This window comes from Tachypleus tridentatus, chromosome 12 (genome assembly GCF_004210375.1).
Source record: "Tachypleus tridentatus isolate NWPU-2018 chromosome 12, ASM421037v1, whole genome shotgun sequence".
NCBI lineage: Eukaryota > Metazoa > Arthropoda > Merostomata > Xiphosura > Limulidae > Tachypleus > Tachypleus tridentatus.
The window spans coordinates 111535714-111552125 of record NC_134836.1 but is presented as its reverse complement, the minus strand read 5'-3'; the positions used below and the strand labels follow the sequence as shown (position 1 = coordinate 111552125).

Sequence of the window (16412 nt, the reverse complement as noted above, 5' to 3'; positions counted from 1 at the left end):
TTTCATCACAAAAATACTTTGTTCCCACAGTACTATTATTTAGATCAATTTGGTGTGATAAATCGTCCAGTACTTTTTTTTTTAGATAATTTTGATGTCATAAATTGAACCAGAATGATTACATAAAACTACAATAAAAAGGACCACACTATTTTGGAACGTTCAATCACCTTTTTTTTTTTTTTTTTGCAACTTATACAATATGCGCGGAAATGCTTACAAGTGATAAAATTTTAGTTTGTTTGGATTTCGCGTAAAGCTACTCGAGGGTCATCTGCGCTAGCCGTCCCTAATTTAACAGTGCAAGACTACAGGTAAGGCAGTTAGTCATCACCACCCACCGCCAACTCTTGGGCTACTCTTTAACCAACGAATACTGGGGTTGACCGAAACATTATAACGCTCTCACGGCTGCAAGGGCGTGCATGTTTGGTGTGACGGGGATTCGAACCCGCGACCCTCGGATTACGAGTCGAGTGCCTTAATAACCTGGCCATACCGGGCCACGGCAGTATTTACCAAAATAATCCTAATTCACAACCATCAATGTGGTACTAGTTTATTCAAAGAATATTCTTTGAAAATACACCAAAGCAACTGACACTTAAAACAATCACTTGAAGTACAAATGTAACATTGTTTTAAAACACCAAAGGGGACACAAGCAGTTGAGAATGTTTAACTCTATCCTCCAACTGAATACCAACCAATATCAATGTGAGAACATTTTCATACTACCAATTTTCTGTAGGTTTAATAGTTTTTTGTAAACGTAACCTTAAAATTTTACAAAAGGAAGAACAACAAAATGTCCCATGTAGCTCCACCTGGGGAAAAAGTTTGAAATATTTCTTAGATTTCAATGTCATTTCTCTCACCACAAAATTTCTTCCCTTCCCTTTTAGTGGAACTATAAGAGGATAAAGTGTTTATAATGTCAATAAACTCGTTACATAACTTCACTCAACATATACATAATCAATACACTGTTTGATTGAATGAAGAGCAACTTAACCCTACTCTAGACTCTTCAAAGTTCTCAACATCTAACGATCTATGTTACCAACAGCTACATTTTATTTGTTCAAAAAAGTATTAAAACAGTAACATTAACCCATTTACAATACTCAACGAAAACAAACTGCTATTAAGTGTTGACCCTAGAAAGTTTTTTTCTAATACAAATATATGTAAACTAGAGCTTAGGTTTAAAAACACACACTAAAACGTTTTGACAGAATGGACCGACAATTCACTGGTGTGTGGTTTTGATTGCTACAAAAAAAATGTATAACAACTGAACATAAGAGTCCATCAAGCAGGATATAGATGCACTGTTTAAGCAGGCATTAAATATTCTTCCAAAAATTTATGATCCTAACCCCTTACCTTCAATTATGATTTTAAAAACTTTACACTAGATTTTTCACTACATCTGATTGGTTGCAAACTGCACTATAGCTTAAGAGCAAAACCCAATAATTAATAGTTTCATCTTCACCACCTTTACATCCTAACTTCACTTTTCCTTGCAAATTTTGCCATTTTCCACCACCTCTTGCTTAATGCAGTATTCTTCCCAGGTTTTCAAAATCTCAAACTTATTCCTGCAGCCTTTGGAAAATTATTTGGAAGAATATTTCCTCCTTTAATTAATTATAAAAAGTCTCAGTGAACACGAGAACATTATTTGGAAGAATATTTCCTCCTTTAATTAATTATAAAAAGTCTCAGTGAACACGAGATGCATTATTGCAATCTTTATTCAACTACTACATAAGCTTGACAGCCACTTCTAGGACGAACTAATAAAGCTTTCTTGTGAGAACAAGTCTTTACACATAACCTTTCTTTCATCTTTAACCACCAATGGGAATCGACATTCTCCGTTTTTGCTTCAACTAAATTTAACTGAAAATTAGTTTCCACCAGAAACAATAAATACACAAATGAAAATAAGCAAAAATATATTACACTTGCTTCAGAATACATCCTCTCACCATACTGCATGTTTTACTTACAGAATAAAAAGAGGTCAGACTTTACTAAGTTCAAAATGACTGCCAAGCTAAACAGATCCACAGTTGTGAAGGTTTCTTACTAAGTGATATCCACTGGTGTTCAGATGGAAAGTATGTCAAATGACTTCTTTTTTTTTTTAAATACACAAGCTGGCTTCTTTCATTAAACTGTACTCAAATAGTTTGAGGGGCAGTTTTCAAATCTGTGACATCAAGGATTGGATAACTAAAAGGTTAAGGTAGTTCACCATTGTTGCTGGTTTCATCATTATTACAAAACTGCCACAAGAATAAAGGATATAACCACTAATTATTGATCTCAAGTGAATTAACATTACAAGACCTTAGAAGTGATACATTTAAAATCATGCCTTTACCAGTAAGAGGATCATCCAGAATGACATCACTGACAAGTCTGTCCATGGCATTTGAAGGTGAACTATCAACTTGGATAATGGCATAGTTCACCGTTATTAATTAGATGTTTCAGAGGATTATTACTGGCCTCTGATTAATATTCAAGAGTTTATACATCATTAGGGTCACTGATGTTTATGAGGTATCCTAGATGACAAGAATCACTGCCTGAATCATTAATAATTTTGTTGTTTTTTTATGCCGAAAGAATTACACATCAGTTTAAAGTCAGAGGTTCTTCACATATTTCAATGAGCAGAAATCATTGGAGAACTAACACTGGCCTCTGATCAGTATCCAGAAACTCATACTTTGGAACTCAGTGTGTTATTAGCTCGATGCTCCAGACTTGAATCCACTGTTTACTCTATCAGTATTCTAATTATTGTTGTAAACAGCAAGTTATTGTCACAAGCTGCTAGATTTATTTAAAAATAAATACATATCACAAAAAGAAAGAATCTTCTAAGCTGGGCTTGGAGTTCAGGGATAAAAAGAAAAGAAAAAAGAACCTCTGTATCAGTGGTGTAACTACATCTGGGTGGAAATAAAGTAGGCCAAGATTTTGCTGTAAATAATCACTCATGTTCCACTGACTTTCAACCACTACTTCTTCAGATTCTATGAGCACAAAATTACATTCTTTAGATGCTGGATTTGTGCCCCAAAGTAATTTTGGTTTTTTTAGTTCCTTGTTCCTCCAGTACTGTTTTAGGATGCTGGACAGAGCCAAATAACTGGTATGCAATCAAAATGAAACCTCAATTAGCTTTAAATATGTGGTATGTATTAACTTCTATACTCTTAACTGATGTCTTGGACCTGGTCTGCATCGGCCTGAAAATCTTGACCGATATAAAGTGAAGTACCTGTATGAGATTCAATATCTTGATTAATCTCCCCTACTTCATCTGTGTTAGTTTCCATATCCTGACTGACATCTAGTACCTGGTGTGCATCAGATTTAAAGTTCTGACTGATGCCCAGTTCCTGACATGTATCAGATTCAATGTATGGAGTGATGTTTAGATCATTGTCTGTATTAATGTCCTGCTCTGCATCAGTTTCCAAACTCTGACAAACATTTAGTATATGGTCTGAATCAGATTCAATGTTCTGAGAGATGTACAATGCACTGTCTGTGTTAGTTTCCAAACACTCATTTACATCTAGTACTTGGGCTGTATCAGATTCAATGTCTTTATTGATATCTATTGCATGACCTGCATTAGCTTCCACAACCTGACTGACATTTTGTTCCTGGTCTGTCTCAGTGATGTTCAGTGAATAGTCTGCATCAGTTTCCATACCCTGACTGACATTTAGTTCCTGGTCTGTCACAGATTCAACATCTTGAGTGACATCTAGTGAATTGTCTGTACTAGTTTCCACATCCTGACTAACATTAAATTTATGGTCTGTCTCAGATTCAAAGTCTTGAGTGATGTTAAGTGAATGATCTGCATCAGTTACCACATCCTGACTGATATCCATTATCTGCCCTGTATTAGCCACACAAACATGACTGGTTTCACATATTTGGTCAGTATTAACTTCAAAGTCCTGATTAATACCTTGTGCCTGATTTCCATTAGTTTCAGAAACGTGTGTGGTGTCACAAATGTGAATGGTATTAGGTCCAAAGCTCTTATTGGTGCAGCATTTCTGATAAGTATCAGGACAAGGGTTAATTACCTCACATAACTTAGCTTCTAAACCTTGATAACTGTCAACTATTCCAACTGTTCTACCTTCCAGATTCTGATTTGAGTCAATGTCCAGAATAGAACTGATTTTCTTGTTTGTGTCATCTTTAGAGTCTTGAGGGGTGGTTGATAACTGCTCTGTATGTTCAATAAAGTCCTTAGTTATGGTCATTATCTGATTTACATCACAGTTCTTGTTGTTATCCACGGCTTTGGCTGTATTCACTTCAAAGTTATGGTAGTCGTTCAATAACTGGTCTGCATCACTTTCAAAGTTAAGACAGGTGTCCATTATCTGATCTGACTGAAATTTTGAGCCTGGAAAGGTATTTAACAGTTTATTCAAGTTATTTTCAGGACCATGCCTTGTCTCCAAAATCTTTTCAACTTTAGGTTCTGAGTCTAAACTGGTGTCCACAAGTTGATCCATGTTAATTTTGGAAACCTGTCTGGTCTCTAATAGATTTTTCACATTAGGTTCAGAGTGCTGGCAAGTGTCCAATAACTGGTCTGAGATGGCTTCAATGTTCTGATTGGTATGCAACAATAAGTGATCCACATTAGTTTCAGAATCTTGGATACACAAATGCTTCTCCACTTTAGACCCATCAGAGTTGTGGCTGGTGTCTAGCAGTTCATCTGAGTTAGTTTTAGTATCTTGGCCAGCATTCACATGTATATTTATGGAAGGTCCAGAGTCTTGATTGGTGTCCAACAATTGGTTTACATTGGCTTTAGTGTTCTGACTGGTATCTACAAGTTTGTCTAAGTTGGGTTCAAAATCCTGACTGGTGACAAAGAATTGATTTGTGTTTGCTTTAATACCATGATCAGTATTTATCAACTCAACTGCATTAGTTTCAGGATCCTGGCTGGTGTGTAACAGATTGTCTACATTTGGTTTAGAATCCTTACTCACATCTAACATTTGGTGTGTGTTAGCTTCAATTTTCTGATTGGCATTCAGTATTTGTTCTGTTTTAGTTTCAGGATTCTGATTGGCTGTTTCCAATAGTTTGTCTATGTTGGGTTCAGAAGCCTGGCTGGTGTCCAACAACTGCTCTACCCTAGTTTCAGAATCCTTACTGGTTTCCAAGAACTTGTCTATGTTAGATTCAGAGTCCTGGCTTGTATCCAACAGTTGTTCTGTGTTAGTTTCAGAATTCTGATTGGTTATTTCCAAAAACTTGTCTGCATTGGATTCAGAATCCTGGCTGGTGTCCAACATTTGTTCTGAATTAGTTTCAATGTTCTGATTAGTTGTTTCCAAAAGCTTGTCTATGTTGGATTCAGAGTCCTGGCTAGTGTCCAACAGTTGTTCTCTGTTAGTTTCAATGTTCTGATTAGTTGTTTCCAAAAGCTTGTCTATGTTGGATTCAGAGTCCTGGCTAGTGTCCAATAGTTGTTTTGTGTTAGTTTCAGGATACTTGCTGATTTCCAAGAGCTTGTCTATGTTGGATTCAGAGTCTTGACTGGTGTCCAACAGTTGCTGTGTGTTAGTTTCAATATTTTGATTGATTGTTTCCAAGCGATTGCCTACATTGGATTCAGAATCCTGGCTGGTGTCCAACATTTGTTCTGTGTTAGTTTCAGAATTCTGATTGGTTATTTCCAAAAACTTGTCTGCACTGGATTCAGAATCCTGGCTGGTGTCCAACAGTTGTTCTGCATTAGTTTCAATGTTCCCATTTGTTGTTTTCAAAAGCTTGTCTATGTTGGATTCAGAGTCTTGACTGGTGTCCAACAGTTGTTCTGTGTTAGTTTCAATGTTCTGATTGATTGTTTCCAAGAGCTTGCCTATGTTAGATTCAGCATCCTGGCTGGTGTCCAAAAGTTGTTCTGTATGAGTTTCAATGTTCTGATTGGTTGTTTCAGAAAGGTTGTCTATGTTGGATTCACAGTCCTGGCTGGTGTCCAACAGTTGTTCTGTGTTAGTTTCAACATTCCGATTGGTTGTTTGCAAGAGCTTGTCTATGTTAGATTCAGAGTCTTGGCTGGTGTCCAACAGTTGTTCTGTGTCAGTTTCGGGATCCTTACTGATTTCCAAGAGCTTGTATATACTGGATTCAGAATCCTGACTGGTGTCCATTTGCTGGTCTGCATTAGTTTCAAACCCTTCAGTAGTATCTAATAATGTGGAGGTATTAACTTGAAAGCCTTGATTAATGTATAATTGTTGGCCTAAATGAGACTCCAATGCTTGGCTATTGTCGAATAATTGGTATGTATTTAAACGAATATCGCAACCTGTAGCTATCAGCTCATCTGGGACAGTTTCAGGGCCCTCACTTGTGCTTTGTAAGTGACATGTAGTTATTCCACAGATCTGACCAGTGACCTGTTTTTGGACACCCTGAAGTGGACTTAACATTTTATCTTTATTGTTATTGTTTGCCTGACTTGTGTTGAAAAACTGAACTGTATCTAGCCGAGAATCTTGAATGGTGTCTACAGTTTGGGCTGCATTTTGCTTAGAGCTCTTAAAGGTGTCCAATTCTTGTACTTCATTTTGATGCAAAACCTGACTGTTGTCAATTTGCAGAGGTGTTTTTAATTGAGAACTTAAAGAGCAAGTTGCATTTTTTTGAGAGGAGCGAGCTGTGACTTCTATAGAAGCCTCCAAAACTGTGGATCCTATAGTGGCGACATTGCCTTCCTTCTTTTGTTCTTGATTACTAAGTAATGATGCAACATGATACATCTGACCCGTTGAGAGTGTCTGGATTCTATGGGTAGGAAGCTGATCCCCAACCTGGGATTTTTGGGAAACCTTGACCAAACTTGGTTGCTCAGTCATGCCTGATAAAAGATGACCACTGGTCTTGACAACATTACGTTGCTGACCAAGTCCAACAGTAGTGGAGTCTTTTGGTACTGGTAGTTCTGTATGACTGCCACCACTGGTAAAAAGTACAAAATTTAAAAAAATTACTAAAATTAGCTACACATACCCTAACAAAAATATTTAATATCCTACGCTTTTTAAAGCCTGAGAAGACATCAAGTAAATTATCAGCATAGCTAAAACTCAAAACTTATTACAAATATTCCTGAAAAAACATGTTTCTGGATATATTATAAGTTTACTTGTTTCTGAAGGTTACATTTCTAGGTTTCAAAGCTAGAACTTTTAAAACTCTCATAATATTATATATCCACTTATTAAGAATATATTCTTAAACAAAGATCAAATTTGTGCTGTGCAGTTAACAACAATATATTTTGTATATTAGAACTTCATAAATTCATGCAAACTTTTAAATGTTATGTGGATGATCAAAAGCTTTCCCACTGCTATGTAATACACTTCACAACAGCTGAAGGTACAATGCAAGTCTATGCTCAAACCACTATGACATATGTTAAAGATGTAAAAACCATTTTGTGACAGTTATGATAAAGCTATGCTTTACTTACAGAGTGGAATTTATTGAAAGGAACAACACCCATTTTTCAGGTATCCAAGGTGATCAAAGTAACGGTCACTTCCAAAAAATCAGTCAGACGCTATTATATTCCAAAATCAAATATAGTTTTTCCTACAACCAACACCTTTTTTAATTCAAAAACACACCGATCAATACATGGTTTTAATAAAATTAATATCAGATGTTGTACACAAAACTTCAATGGAGGCTGGTCAATAATAATTATAGTTAAGTAAACAGTTCACTCCAAACTGTTATAAACTCTCCAATTTTTACTTTAAGAATGAGCAAAATTATTGATACACGTATAGACATTTAAGTGATGTTAAACCAAATGAAGAAATACTAAAGACTCAAATTCAATTTTCAAGAAGCAATAATTTTGCTGTATGTATATAGTGGGCAAAACACAATCTGGACATTCTAATAATTACATCAATTAGCATGTGTTTAATACTACTGAATAACAAGAATAGTAAATGTTCTGAAAGAAAATTTTAAGTTTCAATGGAATTAGAATTTTCAACCAGAATTGAACCTTATGCACAAATGAGCAAAATGGTTAGGTGAGGAACCTTTAAGATTTAGGTATAGTTGTTTAGTTTAACTACTGACCAGAGGGGACAGCAGCCACCTAGCAGCTTATACTGCCATCTTTTTGAACCAAATAACAAATTGATTGTCATTTTCTTTAACTTGTCCACAATATGCAGAAGGTTGGTTAGTTTTAATTTAGGTTTAACTTTGATTTAAACATTTTATCAAATCAAGTATTTAATATGAAGCAATATCTTTTATTCAACATTTGAAGAAATTATTGCATTTTTTTCATTTTCTTTTAAATTGGCTTGAGCTAGAAACTCTTAGATTAAAAGGTTCTTATGAAACTTGATATAAAAGATAACAGTGCTCTAAAAGCACAGTAATATGTAGTATTGATTGTAACATTTTAATAAAAGTATTGTTAACATTCATTAAGATCTCCCTTTCTTAAAAAAACATCTAAAAAGTAATCACTGTAAACACCTACTGTGAAAATCATGATATATTAAAAAAAAGTCTCTCCTATGATTGACACCTTGCAATGTAAAGCTACAAAGATATCCCCAAAGTAAATGCAGAAAGAAATGTCAAAGCACTGTACATGACATAAATGTTAATACAATACTGGAGACTAATTCATGATGAGGAGAAACCCACTTGAAATAAAATGTATCTCAGAACAGCTGGTATTTGTATTAACACTATTACCATTAAAGCAGAGAACAATGTTTCTACCTCCTTAGGTCATCTTCAGGTTAAGTTTTGAGATACACTGGAGAGTAATGTTCAACTGTACCTGCCCCGCCAATGGGAAGGCTTGTGATCACTTGTTTTCATGAGCACAAGGTAGAGACTATGTCAATTTGTAGTTGTATTCTTTGAATCTTTAATTGCAAATATGTGATTTTAGGTAATATATTAAAAATCTGCCTATTTTGGGTGATGTTTGTATTTACTTGATAGTTTGAGAAAGCCCAGTTAACATGAGCATTCTGAGGTCTAATTTTTGCCAAGAAGCACAAGTATGCACTGAAAATAACAAGTAGGAAACAGTTAAGAAACATCCTTGTAAGACTCTGAGAAACTTTAATTACTTACCTTAAACACCTACTCCATAAAACTTCCTAAAAATATGCTTTTAACTTATTAAACCTTAAAACTTTATCAAATACACTTATTAAAAAAAACAACCTTGCAACATAAATGACAACCAGTAAGCTTCCTGTGATGTACAATAAAATTTTGAGAAAGTTCCGTTTACCTCAAAGCGTACGAAATTTACAATCTGTACCCTTGTGAAGAAATGTTCTTAATGTTCTATCCAAAGATCCTGTTACATACAATTAACTTATCTAGGAGTTCTAGTGTTCTTGTAACTCATTCAGTTTGCTTGTTTGATCCATTATTTTATGTGTTTCTAGCAGCTACTGGAGTTGCACAACATTTCAATTGCTGAAAATCTTTCTTCCTATCACATTAAACATCAACTAAATCTCAACTGAGAAAACTGAAAACTTTACAACAGACTTGCAGGTCAAAACACATTTAAAACAGAAAAATTTATAACAGTCAACTAAAAAATTGATACATAATCTGTTGGATAAAAAAAAGCAAACTTTTGGTTAGATGTAACAGAATTTTAAAATTTTCAGACCAATGTGTGTTTTTCTGCTCATCTTTAACCATGTATCTTTTAAAGGTTCCATTCTGAAGATAACAAAACAGTATCTCTACCATTCCTCTGTTATGACTTGTTACATTTTTCAATCTTTAAAAAAGAAATATCTGCTATCATTATTACAAGACCAACTTAAAAAGGTTTATAAGCCAGTACATGACACATTTCTAAAAATGTCTTTCATTTTCTTAGAATTCTTGTCACGACTTTTACATATTACTTGAGTAAACTTATATAAAATAAATGTGGATAATAGTGTAGAAGGTAAAGTTACTACACAAGATATTCAAATTAGACACAATGTTAATTTAGTTCAAAACATCCGGAGTTAACTTAAAATGAAGGGCCTCAATTGTTGCAGGTGTCTGACTTTACACTATATATCCTTATAGTTGAAAACGTGACTTTAAAATCAAAAGTTTTAAAATGCATTCTGATTTCCATTTTCATCTCCAAAAGCAACATGCTAAAAAAAAGTGTTAAAGTGTTTAAAAGGTATTAACTTAAATAAGAGAGAGAGAAAGATTTCAACATGCAGTAAAGAACATTTTCAGTCTACATAATTTCATATAATATGACCTCCATCAACCACAGTGCACTTGTGCACATATCATAACTTTTCTCAAATATACTCACAATTACACATTCTGTTTCAGTGTTTAACTGAAATAATCTTTCAAACTGACAAGCGTAAAACGAGGCGGTATTTATAGACTGCCATTAACGACATAGCTGTTACCTGCAGGAAGTTCACGTGCAACAGACCAACGACTCACGGAGTTGCCTGTACTTATGCTGAATCACCTAATATTCCTCTCAACATCTAAGTTTAGAAAGGTGTAAAAAGAGCAACATAAAAAATAATAACTGTGGCCCAAGTAACAGCTTTCAATGTTAAAGGCATTAGGAGAGAAGTTTCAAACATAAAAAAATGGAACAATATTATTCTTTCACTACATGTATTCACATAAACACCAGTAAGGTATAACACATTACAGCTACAGCACAAATCCATTAAGAGTCAATGAAATGTAAGCTTATTATGAATTTATTTTAACAGAAGAACAAGCACTTAGATACACAAACTTATGCACATATATATATTTTTTAACATTGAAATGTTCATTTAAACCAGTATCTTCAAAACTATGATCTCATTAGAAGAAACCAGTGACAACTTTACTAAAACATTCTACAGATCAAGAGTAAATTGTCTTCCTTAAGCAGTATACAGTTGTAACTAGTACGTAACCTTAAGAACCTCTTAGTGTGGTAGACAAGGAGTATTTCTGGTCAAGTAAAGTTACATTATCCATGAACCACTCACCACAGGTATCTAAACCCAGTATTTAGCATCATAAGCCTAGATTTACTGCTGAGCCACAAGAGAAGGGGGCATAAGTATGTCATTTATTTGTTCAGTTAAACTGAAGACAAATATTTATGAAAAATAAATGAAAAAAGTTACATTTAGAAGGTTTGTATTAACTTATAAAATACAGAATATGAACCCACCACAACATTTTTCGACAGCAAGTTAAAATGTTACAAAATGACATTTCTAAAGGGGAAGTAAAACAAAGACCAGTTGACGACATTTTTGAAGAACATTGTAACTTCACTACAAAGGACTTAAATTCAATAAAGTCTTCTTATAACAATATTTTATGAATTTGTGAAAACATATTTAGTAGGAAAAATATTAATTTCATCCATTTTCATACATAAATCATAACAAGTAAACAAAAAACAGATGTTTGAAACATCTAAATTATAAAGTAGAAAAACACGTGTACCCAAAGTAACTCGGCAATTAATTCTTTAGAAAAATATTACATTATTTTATAAGTAAAGAAATGAAGTTATCATAAAAAGTATATTTTAATTTGAATGAAGCATGCTTAACAAAACTGTATAAGTGCTTTTGAACTGTATGTAAAACCATAATTAGTGGTATACATGTTACAAATAAACATTAGTTTTAATATTTACAGAAACTGTTAAGATAAGATCTGAATTTAACTTCTCCTAATAATAATAAAACATTGTAGGTAGTCCCAGTTCAATTTTGATATCATACATATTATAGAAAGACTTTTATACACTTCGAAGAAATTTCATGATTATTCTAACTTAGTTCTTTGAAAATTTAACCAAAACTTTCCATAAAATTCTAATCTGTTGATATCGTTATTTTATAAAACATTATAATGTATACAACTCTATGAGAACAGTACACAAGTCATACCCAACATCAAGAAAATGTTACAAGAAACAACACAAGACTTCAATAACTAGTAGTAACATTCTATGATAAAGATATGTATTTGCTTTCAAATGACTATGAAAATACGTTGTTGAATTTCCAAATATTTTATTAACATTTTTATATTACTCATTTCATACATGGGTATTTCTGTATGTTCCTGTTATTTTTAAATCTCACACTGTCGTATTTCTGTCTGTCTGTCTCTGTGTGTGTAACAAAATTTCCAATGAATTTCAACAGTTTATTAGCAGAAAATCAACTCCTTTATTGTTGCATGTGGAAATGTTGTCATGTTAAACCTAAAAAAGGTGAAGCTAACACGCTGTGATCTACGACTGAATCCCACACAGCAGTATCTCTGTGTACACCTACTTGGGGTGGCTGGGACAAAGGTGGACAGCAAATTGCTCCTCAGAGTCAAAACCTTTATGACAAGTTGCACAGATTAACTGGATGAGTTCTTTGTTTGCTATGTTCTGTGACTCGTGTTCTCCCTCATATTTCATCTCATGGTTGGAGCTGCAGAATTCAGAGGAGGCTGGCCCTTCCCCTTTCATTTCAACTGAGGTTCCTGTGCCTGATAAAGGTATCACTCAACTATTAAAAGGTGAAACTGACATAAAGACACAGAGAAATCAATTCAAATAAAAGTATAATTTTAAGATAACTGGCTTGGCCTTAATCTTGTGCTTGTCCTGCCGATATAACCAATATTAATACTGTACATTTTAACAATTCGTTCCATGTTCCTGACCGTTGCCAAAACTAGACTTAATTTTCTATGTTGAACCTATTCACATATCTATATACTTTTCAAAATGTATTCATACAAGCATTTTATTTTTGTAATACAAAACAAGTGTACAAACAAGCTTCCAAGACAGAGATTCATTTCCTACATGCCAGAAAAAATTATTTAACTTTTTCAAGACATTCAAGTATGCTGGCCAGTAGGATGCTTATATTAACAAACTATGAGTGCCTATATTATCCTATAATGGCATAGACAATATACAGTCAGGATGACACTCAATATTAATAAAGTTCTTTAGAGAAATTTTGTTACTTTATTAACGTGTTTGATAACGTTTTGGAATTTATGTGTATAATAAACAAATAAATCTGTTCCGAGTTCTAGTACACATCTACAGATTCAGGTTAGTAGTCACTGGATACGCATATCTACATTACGTTAACCGTACATCTACATTACCTACGTTAACTGCATCATCAAGGACTGCTGCTGGATCAACACTTAATTACCAAATAATTTTAAAATATTTATTTGCAAAGTTTCGTTACATTTCTGTTTTAATGGTGTAAGCCTGACATATTATCAACTGTTCTTTACTTTCACCCAGCTCTTGTTAATAACTAATATAATAAAAGTGTCTTCCCCCATTAATACTGTGTTTGCTTGATACCATGAACAATGAGTAGGTTAATTACAGACAGTAATTAATAATATATTATGCTAAAATGAATAGTGTTAACCCTCTCACTAAGTAGGTAAAAATGCTCCAGTCAAAAATTTTAAGATACTCAACATAATTAAACCAGTTTATCATTAATTTATAAACCTGTCATCAAAACAGTTAATAAAACCAAATTTTAATGTTATGCAAGTTTTAATTTCTAAAAAGACACTTAAATAAACTCTTAATCTCCCCTCATCTGTTTAATATGAAATTTGTTTACTCAGACTTTTCCATTTTCTTTCTTTTTATCCCTCCTCTACGATGTACTAAGTTTAAAATAAATTATTCATTATAAGTTAGATGTTACGAAGGCACAGAGTGATTTATATAGCCTTCAACATTATTTATCGAGGCATAAACCAGACAGTCACACTTCCCACCCTTTCTTCTTCCTGCTCTGCCAATCATTCTCTGGCATTTGCTATTGTACCATTTATAACCAATAGAAAAACAAAGTTTTAATTCACCAAATAATGTAATATGCTATTCTGTTCTCTGTTAAGATTTTAGTCATTTCACCTATAGATTCAAATAAGCTATTGAGCTGTTCAGATCATGTAGCTAAGGGAATTACTTTAAAGGCACTTGTGCATTAGTATGAAAGCCAGTTAAATTGTAAGTTAAATAATACAGTTTGCTTTGTGCAAGCAATTGTTTTGTATTTTTAATTGCATATTTGGAATAGATAAAAATTACATGATGTACTATTATCATCATCATTAGAAGGAAAGGCTAGAGTTTCATCTGCAGGAAAAAAGGCCAAACAAAAGTACTGAATTTCTGGTACTTATGTAGGTTGTTTTATTTATTGTTATAAAATTTGGAAACTGGTCAGGTCAGATAATGGAAAAAAAAAAATTCTCTGTGAAGTATGCTTGTGAATAGTTCACATATCAACAAAACCTGGGCTAAGTATGTAACACGGGAATCTTAATTACATGAAGTTCAACAAACAATGAAATTAAAAGCCTTAAGCTTTTTCTCATAAAAAATTAATTTTCTGTTACAATGCACAATAATTCTAGAAAGAAAAAAGGGTAGCGAAATAGAATGAATCTATAGTGATATAGTAAATATAGTTTTACAGAAAAGAATTTTGATATTCATTTAGGAGGTCTTAAGAGGTTATGCAAACGAAACATGAAAACTTTTAACACTACAATCATTTTGTACTCTGAGTAATTTATCTGATAAATTACTCAAACTCCATCTACTCACAGACAAATCTTTAGTAAAAATTCTTAAATCCAGTTTAAAGTCATCACAGTTTCATTACTACTAACTTATAATACGTACATCTTCACAATGTTTGGCAGGTTTGCAATAAACATTATAGGTTTTTCACATACAAATAATCAGACAAGATTTTTTAATGAAGTATTTTTAATAAACTGAAAACGATACCTGTCTGTGAATATAATACTGAGTATTTGCTTAGAACAGTCTAAGTACAAAGTGATTTTCATGTCAAGATAAAACTACTTTTCTTCCATCTCAGATTTCAATTGGATAAATTAAAACCTCAGAAATACATTTCAAATGTCTATTATTTGTAAAACTATATATTTATTCTACCTTCACTTTATACAAGGTGAACCAATTTGACCAACCTTGTAACCACCAGAAAAAAAAAATTATTACTTCCCCCCTTTTTAGAATGACTTCAAATTGTAATTGTTTATTCTAAGTATCTTTAATCTCATAACTGTATACATCTATTCAGACACAAATGTTATTGTTTTATTGCCCCTTGAGCTGTGTCTATCTACTATTCATGCCATTAGAAGTTGTAAATCATTTGAGGAACATGAAGCTCATGTTATGCTATCCAATTAAATTGCCCATGGAGCTGTTCCTGTGTGTACCTTGTAAAATATTTTTACTATTTTATCTTTATTTCACCTAATATAACTTTAAATAACCTAAAGAGATCACCAATTTTATATTTTAGTTGTTTTTATTATAAGTAAAGAATAAACGTGACAAACAATATACAAACCAATCACCCTCATCTGTTTATCTGTTAACTGTCAATGATACTTAACCCTACTTTTTAAATCACAAGATTTTTATTTAATTAAACATTGCACCAAAAGAACATAGAATAGAAACATGCAAAAAAAAACAGATAATTTCCTCTAACTACTACACTTTTTCTAACTATGAAAAAAGGTTGATAAAAATTTGTCCAAGTTAGTTGTTATCTTTCCCATGGAAACAAAGCTTGTACTAAAAGAGAAACCCGAGATAATTCCTTGTTCACAATACAATGGTTAATTTGACAGACAAGAACCTTGGCTTTTTATTGGTTATAGATAATACAGAATTAACCATAAGAAGGAACTATTAACAAATCCTGAAATAGAAGATGTAACAGGTAGATGCATCAAGAGGGATCTTATTTCTTACTTGATGGTTTTGTCTGAGCAATAACGATTCTATAGTGAATAGCTTACATGAATATTTATACTTATTGAAGAGGTAGGTGAATAAATTACAGAAGGAAAGTGCCTAGAGAAACAATGTCACATTTCTCACACTAGGGGAAATTCACGATTTTGTTTTAACACTGCCTTATAAAATAAAGAACTTAAAACTTATATTATCATAAAATATGGATTATTATCCATATTATGCTATACTAATTAATATAATATATTTAAAAAGTAGGAAGTCACTGAAGACCTTGTGACATGCATGGTAAAGAATGCCCATTGCAAAATGATTATTGTTTGTCATATATACACTAATCAAAGTCTAATGATACATACTGCCAATAGAGGTATTTAACTAAATAATGAACATAACTTTGAGATAGGTCATGATATGAGCATTTTGATACTGGCGATGTCCATAGGCTAAAAGCAAGCAA

The 16412-nt window shown here is 32.9% G+C and overlaps 1 protein-coding gene across 3 annotated transcripts in view; it reads right to left on the bottom strand.

Annotated features, from left to right (window-relative positions):
* Window positions 1-543: 543 nt before the first annotated feature.
* Window positions 544-16412, bottom strand: part of LOC143235354 (uncharacterized) — a 63739-nt gene continuing 47870 nt past the window's right edge. For all 3 annotated transcript variants that reach the window (XM_076473437.1, XM_076473436.1, XM_076473435.1), the window contains exons 16-17: window positions 12435-12639; window positions 544-7044 (exon numbers count right to left, since the gene is read on the bottom strand). In XM_076473437.1, the coding sequence (XP_076329552.1) occupies window positions 3243-7044; window positions 12435-12639 (4007 nt within the window). In that variant the 3' untranslated portion in view covers window positions 544-3242. The remainder of the gene's footprint in view (window positions 7045-12434; window positions 12640-16412) is intronic.